Below are 20,916 nucleotides of genomic sequence, written 5' to 3'. Positions count from 1 at the left end.
GGCTACAGGGAGGAAGAGGAATGAACCGACTGAGCCACCTAGGCACCCCAGTATATAACCCATCTAGAGACTCATAATGTGAGGTTATGATACTAGTAGAGATGCCAAGAGTGGTCACTGGGGTAAAGTGGTATCATTTTAGTTTAATAGAGTACAGAGATTAATAGGAGATTGTCCTATCTTGTTACCTATAATCTTCCTAACCCCTTGAAAGTCACTGCTGCTTTCACTAAATACATGTCTTATAGCATATTGGTTTTGCTTCTCACATGGCACTTTCCTATTCTCACTTGTTTTATATTTTTGTCTACGTAGACAGTCCCTTGAGGTCAAGTCTCTTGTTTTCTTCTCATCTAGCATTGTCTTGAGTGTAGCATATATTATATGTTTATTAGATGTATGATGGAAAGAAGCATTATTTGATAACTTCTGAGATATTAAATTACTCCCTTATGTATCATCACTGTTTTGGGATATGTTTCAGAAAGCTGGTAACCTAGCTTAGCCTATAGAAATGAAAAATGGGGGCACCTGGGTGGATCAGTCAGTTAAGCATCTGACTCTTGACTTTGGCTCAGGTCATGATCTCAATGTTTGTGAGTTCAAGCCCCACATCCGGCTCTGTGCTGACAGTGTAGAGCCTGCTTGGAATTCTCTCTTTCCTCTCTGTGCCCATCGCCGCCTCCCCAAAAATAAGTAAATGAACTTTTAAAAACTTTCACAGAAATGAAAAATGGATCTGAATTATTCATATTAATTTTTCATTTTGATTTTTGAGTGGATTCCTGTTCCTTGGTAGAGGTTGTACTCTGATGTAAAACTTTGGCAAAGGTGGATTGCCAACTTAGGAAAATGTAAGGTAGCAGTGGGTACTCTTGATTGCCCAGTTTAGTGCAAGGAAGTCATATAGCTTTGTTTCACTTCTGTACACCTCCTCTTTTCCTTCTTCCATTTGGGTGAGTGTTCAGATAGCTTGTGGGTTGAGAATTTTTAATTTCATAATGCTCTGTATTGGCAGTAGGCTTATAATATTTACTCTTGGCTTTCTCCAGGTTGGATTTTGATGATGATGGAGAAGGGAACAGTAAATTTTTGAGGTAAGATTTTGAAAAATTTTCTCTAGATTTCTGATAATAAAAATTAGTTCACACACACACAAAAATTAGTTCATGATATTTCTGACTTGTAATATTTTTGTCCTTAGGCCTAAGGAGAGTGCTTCATCCTAAAACTAAAAACTAAAGTTTTTCATCCTAAAAATAAAGTTTCCTATTATGTTATAACTCATAATAATTTTTTAAAGCAGTTTGTTAATGGCTCTAAGGGAAGGAGCTCAGTGAAGAGAGGGCAGAGAATTCCTAAGGCCCTCTGTTTCTGTTATCTGTTACTGTGTGGTTTAAAAATAATAATGATTTATAGTTTCTCACAATGCTGTGGATTGGCTGGGTTGTTATGGTGTTTTCTTTGTGGTCTTTTATCCTTAAGGAGGTCGTCAGAGTTTTTTTACATGCCGTTGGCTACAATCTAAAGGACAAGTCCCAGTCTAAGTGCTTAGCAAGCCTTTGCTTTATGTTGACATTTGCTTGTGTCCCATTGGCTAAAGCAAATCTTATATCCAAGTCCTGAGTCAGGGTGGGAGGAAGCTAAGGTATAATTCCTTGGGGGGGTCATTAATGTACCTTTCATACCTTCTGATACCTGTTGACTTCTACAGACCAGGAATTGGTATTTGTATCCTTGAATGATGAATCTTCTGGAACACTGAAAATGGATTTTTTTTCTTTTTCGAATTTTATTAAAAAAAAATTTTTTTTAACATTTATTTATTATTGAGAGACACAGAGCGTGAGCAGGGGAGGGGCAGAGAGAGGGGAGACACAGAATCCAAAGCAGGCTCCAGGCTCTGAGCTGTCAGCACAGAGCCTGATGCGGGGCTCAAACCCACAAACTGTGAGATCATGACTTGAGCCGAAGTCAACCCAACCAACTGAGCCACCCAGGCGTCCCTTGAATTTTATTTTTGAGAGAGTGAGCTCTCTCAAATTTTTAAGTGAGCTGGGGAGGGGCAGAGGGAGAGAGAGAATCTTTTTTTTTTTTAATTTTTTTTTTCAACGTTTATTATTTTTGGGACAGAGAGAGAGCATGAACGGGGGAGGGGCAGAGAGAGAGGGAGACACAGAATCGGAAACAGGCTCCAGGCTCTGAGCCATCAGCCCAGAGCCTGACGCGGGGCTCGAACTCACGGACCACAAGATCGTGACCTGGCTGAAGTCAGACGCTTAACCGACTGCACCACCCAGGCGCCCAGAGAGAATCTTAAGCAGGCTCCATGCTCAGCCTGGAACCCACCACAGGACTCGATCCTGAGACCCTGGAATGATGGCCTGAACTGAAATCAAGAGTTGGACACTCAACTGACTGCCATCCAGGTGCCCCCTGGACTTTTCGATATATTGATGGAGGAGTTTTTTCAGAGAAGAGAAATACTTATTCTGGCTGAAGATCAATGATTTGGCTTTGTTTTTAAGTAAGGAAAGCAGTAAGAATCAAAGAAAGGAAAATAGCCTTGCCTGCAACCTGCCTTTTTTTTCTTTCCAGAGTTGAAAATGTTACGTAGGTGGGTCTACTTTGCTGAGTGACAAATATTTAATAAATAAAGTAGCCGTATTTAAAAAATATATATATGTAATATGATTGTCCAGATTTCATTTATTTGTTTTATTAACTAAATCTTTAAAAAGTAATATATGTTGTTAGTTTTTAAGCAGTACAAAGTTATATATAGTGCAATTATATCTTCCTTTCACTTCAGACCCTTCCCCTTAGACAAGTACAGTTTCCAGTTTATTGAGTATCCTTCCAGAAATATTCAGTACATATGTAAGTGTCTTTCAGTGTGTTTGTGTGCATGTATATTCATAATCTCCTCAATTTTTGTTTTTGCATAGAGGATGCCCATATTATAAATTAAATTGCTTGCCATTGTTTAGTTTTATAATGCTTAAGTGCAGTCAGAGACATCTATTTTTTTTTTTCATTTTATTTCTTTTTTTTTTTAAAGTAATTTTTAAAGTTAGGCTTGTATTTCTCACTACTTACTAGTTGCTGAATCCTACCAGATATTCTTGAAAACAACAACCATGACTTGGCTACCATAAAGAAATCATTTCAAAATATTGGAGAAAATAATTCTCCAAGAGAGCTCTTGAGAATTAATGAGTATTAATAAAAGTGAAGAGGGGAAGATATTTCAATTTTGGTGGAAGGATGGACTTTCTCAAACAGTTCTGGAAATTCTTCCATTGGGAATCCCTAATTATGATGATAGATGCTATTAGTGGAACTGTGTTGTGCATATGAATGGCATAGTGGTAACCACTAGTCTTACTTATACTTGTCAATTAGCTCTGGCCCTGAGTCATTGCCTCCATTTCCAAAAAATCTAGTAGGTACAAGAGATATGCAATCCAGAAAAGTTCATTTTTCCTTTCCCCAATCATAAAAAAAAAAAACAAAAAACAAACAAACTGTCACAGTTCATTTTACCAAGTGGGTCATAATGCCTGAGAGAGGCATCTCCAAATTTCTTTATCTTTTTTTTCTTTTTCTTTTCCTTTTTTTAAACAATTGGAATTTTCCACTCTGGTCAATGTATGAAAGCCTTACTTGCATTGTTTCTGTAAGTCAGCACTAAATCTCCTTGGTGGATGCTACTTTTGAAAGTTTTAATTTATTTCTTTCTATTGATTTGTTCAAATGCCATTTTGTTACATTCTCCAGACATCTATAACATAATTTTTAAGAATGTCAAGGCTTTGAAACTCTAGGTACAATATCAGAGTTACTAGTGTCTAGAATAGTGCTTCTCAAACTTTAATGCATGTACAGAGCCACCTGAGATTTCTTGTTAAGATGAAGATTCTAATTCAGTAGGTCTGGGGTAGGGCCCAAGGCTCTGCATTCTGATTCACTCTTAGGTGATGCTGCTGCTTCCAGCTACTGACCATACTTTAAGTAGTAAGGATCTAGAAGACTCAATCTTGAGATTCCAAGTTAGTATATAAATTATAGGTCTTTTTCTCAGTTTAGGTCACATGTTTTCCCCAGGAGTTTATAGCATCTGATTTAAAGCGTGCTTGTGTCCTAGGAACAGACCATTTGTACTTGAGCTAAAATTCCACTACATCTCATGTTTGCCCATTCTTCTTCTGCTCTCCTGTTCTTTTTATTTTTTTTTTTAATTTTTTCTTCTTTTTTTATTTTAGAGAGAGAACACGGGCAGGGGAGAGGGCCAAAGAGCGCATGCGCGCGAGAGAGAGATGGAGAGAGAGAAAGAGAGAGAGAGAGAGAGAATGAGAATATTTTAAGCAGCTCCACACTCAGCGTGGAACCAGACTCAGGGCTCGATCCCATGACCCTGGAATCATGACCTGAGCCGAAATCAAGAGTCAGAAACTCAACCACCCAGGTGCCCCTCCTGTTATTTGCAAAAACTGAAAATTCTTAAGGTTGGACTAGTTGAGGATATACAGCCTATAAAGAAACAATATAAATTTGGCTCTATTTTTTTTTTTTTAACATTTATTTATTTTTGAGAGACAGAGAGACGCAGAGTATGAGCAGGGGAGGGGCAGAGAGAGAGGGAGACACAGAATTCGAAACAGACTGCAGGCTCCAAGCTGTCAGCACAGAGCCCGATGCGGGGCTCGAACTCACAAACTGTGAGATCATGACCTGAGCCAGAGTTAGTTGCTTAACTGACTGAGTCACCCAGGTGCCCCTTGGCTCTAATTTAATAACTGGTTTAACTGCAAATTTCGTGAGACTTAACCTTTCTCTCAAAAGCTCAAAGTTGATAGATCTTTGCTATATCCTGTAGCAGTGAGAAGAGGAAAATTTAAATGATCCAGAGAATAGTGTTTCTATTTTAATTTAATTTTAACTTATTTTTAGATGATTTTTATTTCTATTCTTGAGTAATCTCTATACTCATCATGGGGCTCAATCTCACAACCCCTAGATGAAGAATTGTATGCTGTACCGACTGAACTAGCCAGGCACTCCTAGAGTAGTGTATTTAAAGTTAGGTTTCTCTCCCCCAACAAATCCTGTAGTTTCTGTATTTAGCAGACATGGGTTATTGCTTACTAAGTACCAAAGTTGTTAGGATGAATGCATTGTTTCCTTGATCAAAGCGATAAAGAGCATTGTTTAAGCCATAACTAAAAATTATCTCTTACAAATTTCTGTGGATCAACTAAAACAGTGAAAAGATAACCTATGGAATGGGACAAAATATTTGTAGAGCATGTATCTGATAAGAGGCTAATATCTATAACATGTGAAGAACTATCACAACTCAATAAGAAAAAACGCAACCTGATTATAAATGGGTAAAGGACTTGAATAGAAATTTTCCAAAGAAGATATGCAGATGGCAAACCAGATTATGAAAAGATGTCCTACTCACTAGTCATGAGAAATGTAAATAGAAACTACAGTGAGATACCACCCCACACCCATGATGATGGCCACCATCAAAGAAACAGAAAATAGGGGTACCTGGGTGGCTCAGTTAGTTAAGCATCTGACTTCAGCTCAGGTCATGGTTTGTGAGTTCGAGCCTCATATCGGGCTCTGTGCTGACAGCTCAGAGCCTGGAGCCTGGTTTGGATTCTGTGTCTCCCTTTTTCTCTGCCCTTCCCCACTTGCCCTCTTTTCTCTCTCTCTCTCAAAAGTAAATATTTAAAAAAAAGAAACAGAAAATAAATGTTAGATAAGGATGTGAAGAAATGAGAATCCTTGTGCACTGTTGGTCGGACTGTAAATGATAAATTTAACCACTGTCGAAAACAGTATGGATTCCTCAAAAATTAAAAACAGAATCATTGTATGATTCAGCAGCCCCACTTCTGGTTATAAATATCCAGAGTAATTGAAAGCAGAGTCCTTGGCACAAAAACAGACACTCAGATCAATGGAACAGAATAGAGAACCCAGAAATAGACCCACAAGTGTATGGCTAACTAATCTTTGACAAAGCCAGAAAGAATATCCAATGGAATAAAGACAGTCTCTTCAGCAAGTGATGCTGGGAAAACTGGACAGCGACATGCAGAAGAATGAACCCGGACCACTTTCTTACACCATTCACAAAAAGAAACTCAAAATAGGTAAAAGACCTAAATGTAAGACCGGAAGCCATCAAAATCCTCTAGGAGAAAGCAGGCAAAAACCTCTGTGATCTTGGCCACAGCAACTTTTTACTCAACATGTCTCCGGAGGCAAGGGAAACAAACGCAAAAATGAACTATTGGGACCTCATCAAAATAAAAAGTTTTTGCACAGTGAAGGAAACAATCAGCAAAACTAAAAGGCAACGGACAGAATGGGAGAAGATATTTGCAAACGACATATCAGATAAAGGGTTAGTATCCAAAATCTATAAAGAACTTATCAAACTAAACACCCAAAAACCAAATAATCCAGTGAAGAAATGGGCAAAAGACATGAATAGACACTTCTCCAAAGAAGACATCCAGATGACCAACTGACACATGAAAAAATATTCCACATCACTCATCATCAGGGAAATAGAAATCAAAACCACAATGAGATACCACCTCACATGTGTCAGAATGGCTAGCATTAGCAACTCAGGTAATAACAGATGTTGGCGAGGATGCGGAGAAAGAGGATCTCTTTTTGCATTGCTGGTGGGAATGCAAGCTGGTGCAGCCACTCTGGAAAACAATATGGAGGTTCCTCAAAAAATTAAAAATAGAATGACCTTACAACCCAGCAGTTGCACTGCTATGTATTTATCCAAGGGATACAGGTATGCTGTTTCAAAGAGACACGTGCACCCCAATGTTTATAGTAGCACTATTAACAATAGCTAAAGTATGGAAAGAGCCCAAATGTCCATCGATGAATGAATGGATAAAGAAGATTTGGTATATATATACAATGGAGTATTACCTGGCAATCAAAAAGAATGAAATCTTGCCATGTGCAACTACATGGATGGAATTGGAGGGTATTATGCTAAGCAAAGTTAGAGAAAGATAAATATCATATGACTTCACTCATATGAGGACTTTAAGACACAGAACAGATGAACATAAGGGAAGGGAAGCAAAAACAATATAAAAACAGGGAGGGGGACAAAACATAAGAGACTCTTAAATATGGAGAACAAACAGAGGGTTACTGGAGGGGTTGTGGGTGGAGGGGTGGGCTAAATGGGTAAAGGGCAATAAGGAATTTCTCCTGAAATCATTGTTGCACTATATGCTAATTAATTTGGATGTAAATTAAAAAAATGAAATTATTTTATAAATAAAAGAGTCTTAAAGAGATATTTGGACACTCATGTTCGCTGCCCCATTTTCACAATAGCCAAGAGGTGAAGCTACCCAAATAACCATTTATACATGAATACCTAAAGAAAATGTGGCATATATGTCCAATGGACTATTGTTCAGCCTTAAAAAGGAAAGAAATCCTGGCATATGCTACAATACGGATGAATGTTGGAGACATTATACTAAGTAAAATAAGCCAGTCACAGAAAGACTGTATAGTCTCACTTAATAAGAGGTATCTAAAGTAGTTAAAATTAGAGACAAAGCATAGTGATACTTGCCAGGAGCTGGGAGTCAGGTGGGGAGGAGATGGGAAGATGATGTTTAGTGGCTACAGAGTTTGAGTTTTACAAGGTTAGAACCTTACATAGATCTGTTGCACAACAATATGAATATAGTTAGTACTACCAAAGTGTACTCTTAAAATTTACCATCTTAACCTTTTTTATGTTCCATGTCCCCCCTCCCCCTCCTAATAATTAAACAGAACAGAACTATCCCTAACCTCACAGTGGTGCTGACAGGGCAGTCAGCTGGGCCCTCATGAGGTCATCATCTTTTTTTGGAGTGTTTGATAAATAAGGGTAAAGGAGAACATCAGAGACCTGACAAATAAGAGTCGTGGGTTTTTTAAGTTCTGTGGGATGCTATTACTGTCTCTGTTGCCTTGTGATACTTTTCCATTGGCGCTTTTTTTTTTCTATTGAATATTTTTACCCCTTTTCTAGTTTTTATTTCAGAATGAAATAGATAACAAGTATAATGCTTTGAGCTAATCCCATTTTTCTCCTTCAGGTGTGATGATGATCAGATGTCTAATGATAAGGAGCGATTTGCCAGGTAATGTAGTAGAGCATCTTGGGCCATCTTGTGGAATCAGGCAAACAAACATATTGAGTTTTAATTTGATCTCATTGAGAGTTAATTTCTCTGTTCAGTCTTCTTCCTATTCTGAAAGCTGACAGAATTACGTATGACAGCTATTGTTAATGTTCAGGTAACATGGCTTCAAACTGATGGTAGAATTTACACAGTGTTTTTATTCATATGATAGGTAGCTATACATTGTGCTTGCTGGGTGTCCACAGGAACACAGGCTATGGATTTCTTGGTTGCATTTTTATTGAATGGGTCTACAAAATTTGTACAGATAATAGTTTTCTTTTAAAAATGACAACAGATTTGTAGCAAGGCGGATGGAACTGGAGAGTGTTATGCTAAGTGAAATAAGTCAGGCAGAGAAAGACAGATACCATATGTTTTCACTCTTAGGTGGATCCTGAGAAACATAACAGAAGACCATGGGGGAGGAGGGAAGGAAAAAAAAAGTTAGGGAGGGTGGGAGCCAAACCATAAGAGACTCTTAAAAAGTGAGAACAGTCTGAGGGTTGATGGGAGTGGGAGGGAGGGGAAAATGGGTGATGGGCATTGAGGAGGGCACCTGTTGGGATGAACACTGGGTGTTGTATGGAAACTAATTTGACAATAAATTTCATATTTAAAAAAAAGACAACAGAAACAATTTTTGTGGAGGTGAGTTTTGATTGGAATAAATTTCTTTAAATTTTGTCAAGATGATGAAAAATGCTTTTATTCAACAACAAATCCTTCTCAAGTCAGATGTTTTGTTTTTAGGAAGTTCATTCTGTATATTATTAAACAGTGAATTGGTCTTTTTCTTAATTGAGTTTGCAGCCACCTCAGAAAAACAAATAATCAAAAATCCAGTGCTTACCTGAGTTCTTAAAATATATTTACTGCTGATTTTGCTAGTCTAGGGACCATACTTTTGAGAACCACTAATGTAGAGGGCTAAGAAATGTCAGAGTAGCTTATAACTATCTGAAACAGTAAGATGCCATTATAGACTTGGAATAAGAGATTTTAATAAATAAAATATGTATGGGATTTTTCTCTAGTAGCACTGTACAGGATTGATTAAAGAGAAACACTGTACTCAGGGAAGTAGATGGGAGGCTGTTGAAGTAATAAGATAGCTCTAAAATCATAGTGCCTAGGCTAGAGTGGAGGCAATGGCAATAGGAAAGAAGTGAATTTAAGAGATTTTCAAAGGGTTTATTTATTGAAGTGTAGATCCTTGTAAACACTTCAGGATATGAACCATCTCTAAAATGAGAAGTTAGTCATAGATACTTGGGGAACAGTTTTTCGAGCTGCATTAGAAAGTTAAGCCCTCAGGGGCACCTGGCTGGCTCAGTCTGTAGAGCATGCAATTTTGATCTTGGGGTCCTGAGTTCAAGCTCCTTGTTGGGTGTAGAGATTGCTTAAATAAATAAACTTTAAAAAAAATTAAAAAAAGAAAGTCAAGCCATCAAATAGTACTGATGGTACAGGTTCACAGTCTCATTTATTTATTTTTAATTTTTTTTTAATGTTTATTTATTTTTGAGACAGAGACAGAGCATGAGTGGGGGAGTGGCAGAGAGAGAGAGGGAGACACAGAATCCAAAGCAGGCTCCAGGCTCCGAGCTTTCAGCACAGAGCCCCAATGTGGGGCTCAAACTTATGGGCCATAAGATCATGACCTGAGCTGAAGTCAGATGCTTAACTGACTGAGCCACCCAGGCACCCCAGGTTCACAGTCTCTTGATTGAAATTCCAAAAAGCTATGAAAGCATTACTTGAATTATTTTAGTTTTCATTTGTCATACTTAATATAAATATACATTCACGTATTTCATTCAGAGATATGAGAGTAGATAAAGGGATTTGTAGTAGTAGGAATAATGATAATAGGAATTTTAGATATTTAACTTTTCTTTCAAACAACTCATTCCTCTAAGAGAGGATTTGTTATGCTGTTCACCTCACATATCCTCCTTGGGAATTCAGTAGAGGGTCTTCAAAAACTGAAAATGTATGTATTTTCTCAAATCTTTGAAAAAAATATTTGTAGTTTGTTAAGGAACTGTAATAACCCAATGAACATTAAGTATATATACTTAATATAATGCAGTTCTCTTGCGCTTCTTATCAACATATGTATATTTTTATATTTTTGTTCTTACTGTTACTGTGTTATTTTGAATCTTTTCTTCCTGTTGACCATTTATTTTTATTTTTGTTTTGAAGTTTATTTTGAGAGAGAGAGTGTGTGTGTGTGTGTGTGTGTGTGTGTGTGTGCGCGGCACTGGTGTGCACATAGGTGTGCGTGAGTTGGGGAGGGGCAGAGAGAGAGGGAGAGAGAGAATCCCAAGCAGGCTTCCCCACTGTCAGCACAGAGCCTGACATAGGGCTAGATCTCACAAACCATGAGATCATGACTTGAGCCAAAATCAAGAGTCAGATGCTTAACTGCTTAACTGACAAGCCTCCCAGGCTACCCTCATTGACCATTTTATAGAAACTTTCCCATGTACCAATAAAGTCATGGTACATGTCACAACTGAATAATCTTTCAGCCTGTTAATATGTCATACTTATGTAGACATTTTATTTGAGGCTTCTTTATCTATATTTAAAATGGAGTTGATTACTGATACATTGGCCTACCAGCATGTTGATGTTTCTTCAGTTGCCACCAACTCAAAGTATTTCAGTTTTCCAGAAAAACTTAGTGGTAATCCTTTGTAGCCCCCTCCAGGGGAGTGGGGGCTGGCACTGGGGATCCAGCAGTGTTGGGGCTTTACAACAAAGAAATGGGAGAGTGACTAAATAGAAATATACTACTGGGGTGTCTGGGTGGCTCAGTCTGTTGAGCATATGACTCTTGATTTTGGCTTAAGTCATGATCTCATGGTTTGTGGGATTGAGGCCCGCCCTACCCGCCCCCCGCCATGTCGGGCTCTGTGCTTGGGATTCTCTCTCTCTCTCTCTTTCTCTCTCTCTTCTCTTTCCCTCCCTCCCTCCCTTCCTCCCTCTCCCTCTTTTTTCCTCTCCCCACTACTTGTGCATGTACGCACTCTCTTTCTCAAAATAAAAAAAAATTAAAAAAGAAATTTACTATTTAATTACAAAATCAATGATATGGGATGTCCCAGAAACCTAATTCTTAAGTTTTATTTATATAATTTCTCCAGAGAACCCTGTTTGGCTATTTTGTCTGTGAGTGCATGTGTATGTGTCTGTGTTACAGAGAGATTATATTTTGTGATCATTTGTGACAATGTGATATTCTCATCATGATTTACTCTTAGATTTTTTTTATTATAGAATAGCATATATGGATATTTTATTTCCAAATTGGGAGCAGTGTGAGAATGGTCTTCCCTTGTTTGGTTCTTGTTCAAACTATATATCATTGGCCTCTACAGAGATTGGCAAAGTGCTTTCTGTGTTCAGACTATGTTTATTTATAATGAATATTGGCCTTGCTTTTATGTCAACCTTTGTCCTGTAAGTTAATTTTTCTTTATCCTAACAAATGACTTTTGTAGAGTTACAGGCAAGGTTCCTGTCCATATTTTAATGTTCCTTTCTCTGCATCTATTTTGTTCTATTTCCTTTTTCTTTTCCTTTCCCCTCTCCTTCTATCCACCCATCCATCTTTCTTTCTTTTTTTCTTTCTTTTTATTTTTATTTTAGCTTAGTTCATTAATTCTATTTTTAGGTCGGATGATGAGCAGAGCTCTGCGGATAAAGAGAGACTCGCCAGGTAGGAGAACAGTATTTTCAGCATGATGAAGCAGATGCTGCTGCTTCTTCCTGTTTCCTACTCTGCTGTTTTCTTCCCCTTTCTCTTTGTGTTTTTCCTTATCTGTGGCAAGAGAGGACAAGAGTTTTTGGAAGTTTGTGTGTAACAGGAACTTTGGCTTCCCCAATCAGAAAGTGGGTGCGTTGAGGAATTTAAGTAACTGCTAATAATTTTATAGTTTTCTCTTTTCCTCATTATCTTAGCACTAAGTTTCACAGAATAAAAGTCCTTAGAAAGGAGGCAGCTGTACCAGGTGGTGCTTCAGCAGGGAAATAATCTTTTATCAGAAGACTCATAGGGGCGCCTGGGTGGCCCAGTCAGTTAAACATCCAACTTCGGCTCTGGTCATGATCTCATGGTTCATGAGTTCAAGCTGACAGTGTGGAGCCTGCTTGGGATCCTCTGCCTGCCTCTCTCTTTCTTTCTCTCTTTTTCAAAAATAAATAAGCACTTGAGAAAAACAAAAACAAAAACAAAAACTAATAAATATACCTGTGTTTGAAATTAGTGCCCAACATTCAGGCCTTAATATTTATTCCACACTTTTCTAGAAAGCACACCCTTATTTTCCTGTGTAGACTCACAGGCTAGATTACTGTGTCATAGCATTACAACCTTGCTTTGGTGCTTGAATTTTTCATGGTTTCCCAGAAAAGTTTTAACAGCCTTGATGTGGTTATTGAAAAGGTCAGCCTCGGGGCACCTGGGTGGCTCAGTCGGTTGAGCGTCTAACTTCGGCTCAGGTCATGATCTCGCGGCCCGTGAGTTCAAGCCCCATGTCGGGCTCTGTGCTGACAGCTCGGAGCCTGGAGCCTGCTTTGGATTCTGTGTCTTCCTCTCTCTCTTCCCCCCTCCCACCCCCCACTCATGCTCTGCCTCTCTCTCTGTCAAAAATAAACATTAAAAAAAGAAAAAAGGTCAGCCTTCTGGATTTCAGTGTTAGAAATCTGTCAGATTCTAGGAGGATGGGTGCTTTAAGTTTGAGAGTAGAATGTTTCTCAGGGATATTAACAAATATGGACCTATGTGGTGAGATCTTTTTGCCATTTAGAAAGGAGAGTCTAGAGTTGTCTTTGGAGATTGTTGTCAATAATGTAGAAATACTAGGATATTAATGTTGTACCCAAGTTTTTCTATTTTCTGGCTTCTGTGATTTGGGACCACTCAGTAGGAGATAGATCATTGATACCAACTACATTCCCACCCCCCACCCCCACCCCCACCCCCCGCCCCAGTCTATCATTACTTTTTCACCTGGGCCACAAGCTCATTTTGTTGCCATTTCCTGCCAACTCTTTCACTCTTCAGAAAGCTGATTTGGCATGGTATGGTGGGAAGACCATTGCATTCATTGGGATTGAGTGCTGCCCTTGGGAAAGTCACTTACTTAACTGCTTAACCGCTTCTCATAAAGAGATCAGTTTATGTTAGATCAGTTGTTTTCTGTTTTCTTTTTACACAAGGAACTTTTTTTAATAGGATCCTTAAGTGGTAATGGAAGTAAATAAAAAAGATAAAGCAAAGCTGCTCAAGTAGAAGCAGAAACCCAGCACGTTGTTTGGTTGTCTCTGAGGCTTTGTGGGGCTTCTCAGAAATCCACCGTGAGAACTACTGGATTATTTTTAACAATGATGAGATTCTCTCTTGATTTGAGGAAATCAGCATTGGAGATGTGATCCAACTTGTCTCTTTTCAGGCCTTTTCCTCCCCACTCCACTTTCACTCTCCGATTCATTTTGTTCCAACTGGGGACCCACAAAGGACCTCTGGTAGATATCTTAAAATCTCAGTGCACTGGCATGGCACCCGGATAGACACACTAGGACTTTGTGCATTAGTGGGACAAATAAAACTTCAAAATCTTCCAATTCTGCTTTCTAGTATTGAGAGTTAGAGAGAAGCTTAGAACAAGCAACATTTTATAGACCAAAGGAATCTATACTATCAATTCTTGTATCAGTTGTTGGGCAACATACTTGTGTTGGAAAAAGCTGGTAATTTTGTTTTCAGCCTTAAAAAGTTGAATTAGTAAATATGGAATTAGCTAAGCAGAGATCACTTGTCTCAGGAACTAAAGTGAATAAAATCAACATTGACTTTCAGACTATAATTTCATAAAATATTTTATTGTTCTGATGGACAGGTAACTTGCAGAGGAAGTGAAGTTACCAGGAGATAGAATTGCTGGTATCTGCTTATTTTCTGTGTGCCTTGTTAGCTTCTATTCCATTGCTCTGCATGAAGGTTGGCAGACGTGACTCTACCTTCTGAGATTTAAGCACTCCTAAATCTAAACACCATAGTTCTTTAGCAGCTCGCTTGGTATTTATATCACTCTCTCTGCTCTCAGATGGCCAGATGTGACCACCTGGGTGGGGCATCTCTCTCTCTCTCTCTCTCTCTCTCTCTCTCTCTCTCTCTCTGTCTCTCTCCATGCAGGGAGAATCACAGTGAAATTGAACGGCGGCGACGGAACAAGATGACAGCCTACATCACAGAACTGTCAGACATGGTGCCCACCTGTAGTGCCCTGGCTCGAAAACCAGACAAGCTAACCATCTTACGCATGGCAGTCTCTCACATGAAGTCCTTGCGAGGAACTGGAAATACATCCACTGATGGCACCTACAAGCCTTCGTTCCTCACTGATCAGGTCACTGGGCTGCACAACTCTGAGCAAGTCTAGAATCTGTTGAAATTTTGATCGTTTGGGGATAGATAACCATAATTCTATTTAGGGCCTTATATTGGGAGTCAGAGCAGAGCTGAGTCTGTAGACTGTTTAAGGTGCAAGAATTCAGCTGTCAAGGAAAAATTCAGACCATGGGAAAGTAGTTTCCATTCCTGGCTATATATTCATTAGCATTGAAACAGTGAGAAGTACAGCAGACTTTTGCAAACTATTTGGCAAGCTTATAGGTATTTTAGATTTCACCCATGAATATAGCCTGTAAGGTGGAAAAAGAGTGGAACTGCAGGAAAAAGAGACGACTATGTCCATGGAACCAGCCCTCTTCATTGGCTTTAAGGTTCTAGAAGATGGAAAAAATCTATTTCTTATTCGTGAAGCAGAGTTCAGTTTTAGTGATAAAAGGAATCTAACAAGGCAGTCATTGTTCCTTAGGGATGTACTATGGTGCATGTAATGAGAAAAACATAGAAGGTAAAAACATTTCCCGCCTTTCAGGAACTCAGTCTAAATATGAACATGTGAGTGGGTGGAAGTCAGTCTGAATATGACTATTTAAGTGGCTGGATACACACATAAGTGAAAAATGAGAGGAAAATGCATAGAGAAGAAATAAATTTTTAAAAAACTTTTTAATAATTTGGGGCACCTGAGCAGTTCAGTCGGTTAAGCATAGGACTCTTGATTTCGGCTCAGGTCATGATCTCACAGTTCGTCAGTTCGAGCCCCACGTTGGGCTCTATGCTGACAGCTCAGAGCCTGCTTGGGATTCTCTCTCTCTCCCTCTCTCTCTGTCCTTATCCCGCTCATGTGCACTCTCTCAAAATAAACAAGCACTAAAAATTTTTTTTTAAATTATTGATAATTTATATGAGGCTAGATAAATATATACTGGAGGGATGGCAAAAGTGAATAGAATGACCTGGCCTGAGTGAGGATGGTCAGCAAGACTTCTTTTTTTTTTTTTTTTTTTTTTTTTTAATTTTTTTTACATTTATTTATTTTTGATAGAGCATAAATGGGGGAAGGGCAGAGAGAGAAGGAGACACAGAATCCAAAGCAGGCTCCAGGCTCCGAGCTGTCAGCACAAAGCCTGACACGGGGCTCAAACTCACAAACTTTGAGATCATGACCTGAGCCGAAGTCGGATGCCCACCCGACTGAGCCACCCAGGCTCCCCTAGTCAGCAAGACTTCTAAGAGTAAAGAAGCCGTGTTCTGTTTCAATGATTAAATATAACCCGTGGGGAAGGAGGGGGCACCTGGGTGGCTCAGTCAGTTGAGCATCTGACTTGGGCTTGGGTCATGACCTTGTGGTTTGTGAGTTCAAATCCCATGTCGCGCCCTGTGCTGACAACTCAGAGCCTGGAACCTGCTTCGGATTCGTTGTCTCCCTCTCTGACCCTCCCCCACTCACGCTCGCTCTCTCTCTCTCTCTCTCTCTCTCTCTCTCTGTCTGTCTCTGTCTCTCTCTCAAAAATAAATAAACATTAAAAAAAGATTTTTTTTTTTTTAATAACACAGTGGAGGTACCTGGGTGGCTCAGTCAGTTGAGCATCTGACTCTTGATTCCAGGGTCGTGGGATTGAGCCCTGTGTGGGGATCTGTGCTGAGTATGGAACCTCCTTGGAGCTCTCTTTCTCTCTACCTCTGCCCTTCTCCCCCACTTGCATGTACGTTCTGTCCCTCTCTGGCTCTCTCTAATAATAATAAAAAATAACCGTGTTTTTGCAGAAAAATTTGGAAAATACAAGAAGTATAAGGAAGAAAAATTGACCCATAATGTTACTCTTTTATTCAAGGGATTAGAAGGAAGGAATGTGGTTTGGAAGAAAGGAATAAGAATAGTTTTCCAGGGTGCCTGGGTAGCTCAGTCGGTTAAGCGTCTGACTTCAGCTCAGGTCATGATCTCACAGTCCGTGAGTTCGAGCCCCGCGTCAGGCTCTGTGCTGACAGCTCAGAGCCTGGAGCCTGCTTCAGATTCTGTGTCTCCCTCTCTCTCTGCCCCTCCCCTGCTCATGCTATGTCTCTGTCTGTCTCAAAAATAAATAAAAACATAATAAAAAAATAATTAAGAAAAAGAATAGTTTTCCAAGTAGGGATTGTCTGTATGATAGCACACATAGTATGGATTTTATATATATATGTATTTTGGAATAGTTACTTAGTTTGTTCTAACAACAGACATAGAGATACTGATTTAGTCGACTCCAGTCATGCACCTATTGTGAGTTAACCAAGTGTTTTTGTGCCATGAGAAAAATGAGATAAGAGATAAAGAGGAAAACAAAGAGATAAGAGATAGTCACTGGTGGAAAGAGGTAAATAAATAGATCACAATATAAACACACAATCAGTTCTATCCTGAAGGTACAGTATTAAGTCCTGTAGAAGTATAAACATGGGAGAGCAAGAGTAGGGGAATAGTATTGGGAGTAACCCAAGCAAATACCTGGTAAGAATGATTTGGTTATTCAAGGCAAATGAAGGAGCTTAGCAAGCCTTGGGAGATGATAATAGGTAGGCTGGGACCTGATGATCCAATATTTAGGTGTTACATTACCAAAGTTAGATATTAATTTTTAGGCAGTGGGAAGCCATAAAAAATGTATGCATCATTGTAGCATTTTTAAGGCTGGGTTGGAGAGAATGAAAGCAGGGAGACCATTTCATTAATTTGGGGGTAAGATGACAGACAGTGATGTAGTATTGGAAATGGAAATGATAAAAGAGAGCTCTCACTAGAGCATAAGAGAGAGTAATTAGATTTTGAGTCTTGTAGCCTGAGAGGAAGGTGATACTGTTAATCAAAAAAGGAAATGCTAGGGGTGCCTGGGTGGCTCAGTGAGTTAAGCTGACTCTTGATTTCAGTTCAGGTCATGATCTTGTGGTTTGTGAGATCCAACCCCGAGTTGGAGAGCCTACTTTGATTCTGTCTCTCTCCCTGCCTCTCCCCCCACCTCTCCCCACTTTCGTATGCTCTCTTTCACTTAGAAAATAAATAAATTAAAAAAAAATGCTAGAAGAGCACAGAGGATTGTTCTTTGGAGGGGAAGATAATGATATGTTTTGAGATGTTGAAATTGAATTGCTGATACAGTGTCTAAGAGGAAATGTTTAACAGATAGTTGGAATTCAGGAATTCAGGTCTGCTTAAAGCTAAAGAAGAAAAGTTTAGGCAAGTCTAAAAAGATGTAGATTTGGGTATCATTTCATAGCACGGAGGAGTGGATATGATTTCTCAGGGAGAGAGTATGGTATAAATAGAGAAGAGAACTTAAGTTATAACTTAGGAAATACCTATACTTGAACAAAGAGAAGGGAGCCTGAAGCAGAGAAGGGACATTTAGAAGTGCAGCAAAAGTTGGAGGATGGTGTTGTAGAAGCTAGAAGAAAATAAAACTTAAAAGGATAGAGTGGACAATGTTAACAGATTCTGCAGAAGACATCAAGTAACATGATAAAGACCCAGGAAAGAGGACTTGAGTTGGCAGTTAGGACATTGATAACCTGCTGGAAGCAACATGAACGGTTTAGAGTGAAGATTGTAGTGTGATTGAGAAATAATTGAAAGATAAGAGAATGGAGCCAGTGAATATAACATTTTTCTTAACATAAACTTGGCACTGAAAAGGAGATCATTTGGGCAAAGTTGAGGAAAAATTTGCATGGAATTGAGAAAACTTGATCATGTTTATAGATCTGAGGGGAAAGAGAGTGAAAATGAACATATTTGTAGAGCAAGATCGTAAAAAGAGACCAAAGGGGGTGAAATCAAGAACTCAGTTACTGTTAGTGGTGAGCTTTCTTACTCCCCATCTTAAGTCCTGAGATTGAGGAGGAGGTGGATACTGACACAGAGGAAGAAGAAATAATTGATAAAGAAAAGCTGTCGTGAAGGCACTTACACTTAGGTTGCAAAGCTGTGACTATGGATCAGGCAGGAGCCAGCAATTGCTTCTGGAGAGAGAAATCAATCATGTACTATCTTATTCTTTCCATGAATAATACTTGGCTTTTAAGAGTTCAGTATTAACTTGTATTTCTCTTCTTTGAACAGGAACTCAAACATTTGATCTTGGAGGCAGCAGATGGCTTTCTGTTTATTGTCTCATGTGAGACAGGTCGGGTGGTTTATGTCTCTGACTCAGTGACCCCTGTTTTGAACCAGCCTCAGTCTGAATGGTTTGGTAGCACACTCTATGATCAGGTGCATCCAGATGATGTGGACAAACTTCGTGAGCAGCTTTCCACTTCGGAAAATGCCCTGACAGGTGTGAATTATGTGGATGGAAAAAGAATGGGAAGTCCTTTTTTTTTCTGAAACAGAAGAGGTGTTTTAGCTCAATGTTTGTTGAATCTGGCAAGGCTTCTAGAATTTTCTCCTTTAATGAATATGGTCAGTTTTTTCTATCTACATGGAGATAATATAATTTGTAGCTTATCTTTAGAAAATGTTTCTTTAAAAAAAAAAAAAGAAAATGTTTCTTTAATGATAGGGCACATATAGAAGTTTAATTTTAATGTAAATAAAACAGTAAGTAAAAACCAAATCTAATAAACTTTTTTTTTCATTCTAAAAGAATTAATTACTTCATGTTTCTGTCTTAATTTGTATGGGTAATTACCTGGTATTTTTTTCTACCTGTTTGTGCCTCTCTTTGGCTTTATACTGGGTTCTATGATAATAGATTTTTATTTTAGAGATGTTATCCGTATAAGTTTTTACTTTTTTCTTTTTTTTTTTTTTTTTGGTTGTATTTGTACTATTTTTCTGTTTTTTTCCCTCCCCCACTCCCCCACAACCCCTTTTTAATGCTGTTCAGTCCTTTTGCCAGAGTTTGGCTATAGGAAACACAAGTGCTCCTTAAGCAACTCTGGACAAAAAAATTAAAGTGGAAGCAGATCAAAACTGGTATTTAAAATACAAGAAAGCCTACTATGGTTAAATTAATGTTGTTTTAGTTTTTCCTTCTTTTAGGTTTTTATGGATTTTATTTTTCTAGTTCTTTTCCCCAAAAGTTGCCATTTGTTTCTAGTTTCTCTGGAAACAGATATGTGTTTCTATAGCATATGAAAATATGTTTTTAAACAATGACATTCCCTCAGTGTGCATGTGTACATGCTTGTGTACATGCATGTGTATAAGCTTTTCCTTATGTTCTTGTTAACCTTTCGCTTACCAACAATACTTTCCACTCCTACTTTCCTTCCTTGCACAAGGTTATATCTCCAGTGGTGGCTTTGAATTTAAGTATAAGATTCATTGATGTGAATTGAGCTATTTTAGACTTGAAAAAAATCCGTCCCCTCCTTGTTATAAGCAAGGAGATTGGAGGGAATGATTAGGATGCTTACCTTTGCCTCCAGTGTCTCTCCGGCTTTCCCCCTCGTACAAGAACACACTCCATACTGCTCTTCATTTCTTTTTTCAGGGCGTATCCTTGATCTGAAGACTGGAACAGTGAAAAAGGAAGGCCAGCAGTCTTCCATGAGGATGTGTATGGGCTCAAGGAGATCATTTATTTGCCGTATGAGGTAAGTGTCAGGCTGTGGACTGTGATTTGACACAGGAATAGTAGCAGAGGGTTTGATTTCTGGTTAGAGGAGTTAAACTTTTAAATCCAAGCTCTAGTTGGATTAAATTTAAGTGTTACCACATGGGTTGTAACAGAATAAAGTGTTTGATAAGGAAACTAAATTTTAATGAACTCCTCCTGTGCCAGACATTATGCTAGGAAGTTTATTGCTATAGTCTCATTTCCCACATCTGTCCTTCAGAGTCGAATTCATGGTACCTATTTTGTTGTTAAAAAGAAAAAAAAGGACTCAAAAATTAACTTCCCAGAATTACATAGATAATGCCTGATAAAGGATTTTATTTTATTTTATTTTTATTTATTTTTTAAATGTTTACTTATTTTTGAGAGAGAGAGAAAGAGAGAGGCAGAGAGAGGGAGGCAGAGAACCCAAAGCAGACTCAGCACTGTCAGCACAGAGCCTGATGTGTGGCTCGAACTCACGAACTGTGACATCATGACCTGTGCTGAAGTCAGACATTTAACCGATTGGGCCACCCAGGCACCCCAGGATTTTATTTTAATCCACAGTAATTGGATTCCAAAACCCCAGTACATCACAAGACAACATCCATGTACTCATGTCATTGCTGCATTTTTCTTTTTTTCATAAAATGTTGATACTTAA

At 38.7% G+C, this 20,916-nt stretch overlaps 1 protein-coding gene across 4 annotated transcripts in view; it reads left to right on the top strand.

Annotated features, from left to right (window-relative positions):
* The window catches only part of ARNT (aryl hydrocarbon receptor nuclear translocator), a 78,906-nt gene that overhangs the window by 31,401 nt on the left and 26,589 nt on the right, over positions 1-20,916 (top strand). For all 4 annotated transcript variants that reach the window (XM_023259128.2, XM_023259127.2, XM_045033475.1 and 1 more), the window contains exons 3-8: positions 1,053-1,097; positions 8,163-8,207; positions 11,938-11,982; positions 14,461-14,674; positions 18,770-18,983; positions 20,145-20,247. In XM_023259128.2, the coding sequence (XP_023114896.2) occupies positions 1,053-1,097; positions 8,163-8,207; positions 11,938-11,982; positions 14,461-14,674; positions 18,770-18,983; positions 20,145-20,247 (666 nt within the window). The remainder of the gene's footprint in view (positions 1-1,052; positions 1,098-8,162; positions 8,208-11,937; positions 11,983-14,460; positions 14,675-18,769; positions 18,984-20,144; positions 20,248-20,916) is intronic.

Source organism: Felis catus, chromosome C1 (assembly GCF_018350175.1).
Source record: "Felis catus isolate Fca126 chromosome C1, F.catus_Fca126_mat1.0, whole genome shotgun sequence".
Taxonomy (NCBI): domain Eukaryota; kingdom Metazoa; phylum Chordata; class Mammalia; order Carnivora; family Felidae; genus Felis; species Felis catus.
This window is presented reverse-complemented; position numbering and strand designations above follow the sequence as displayed.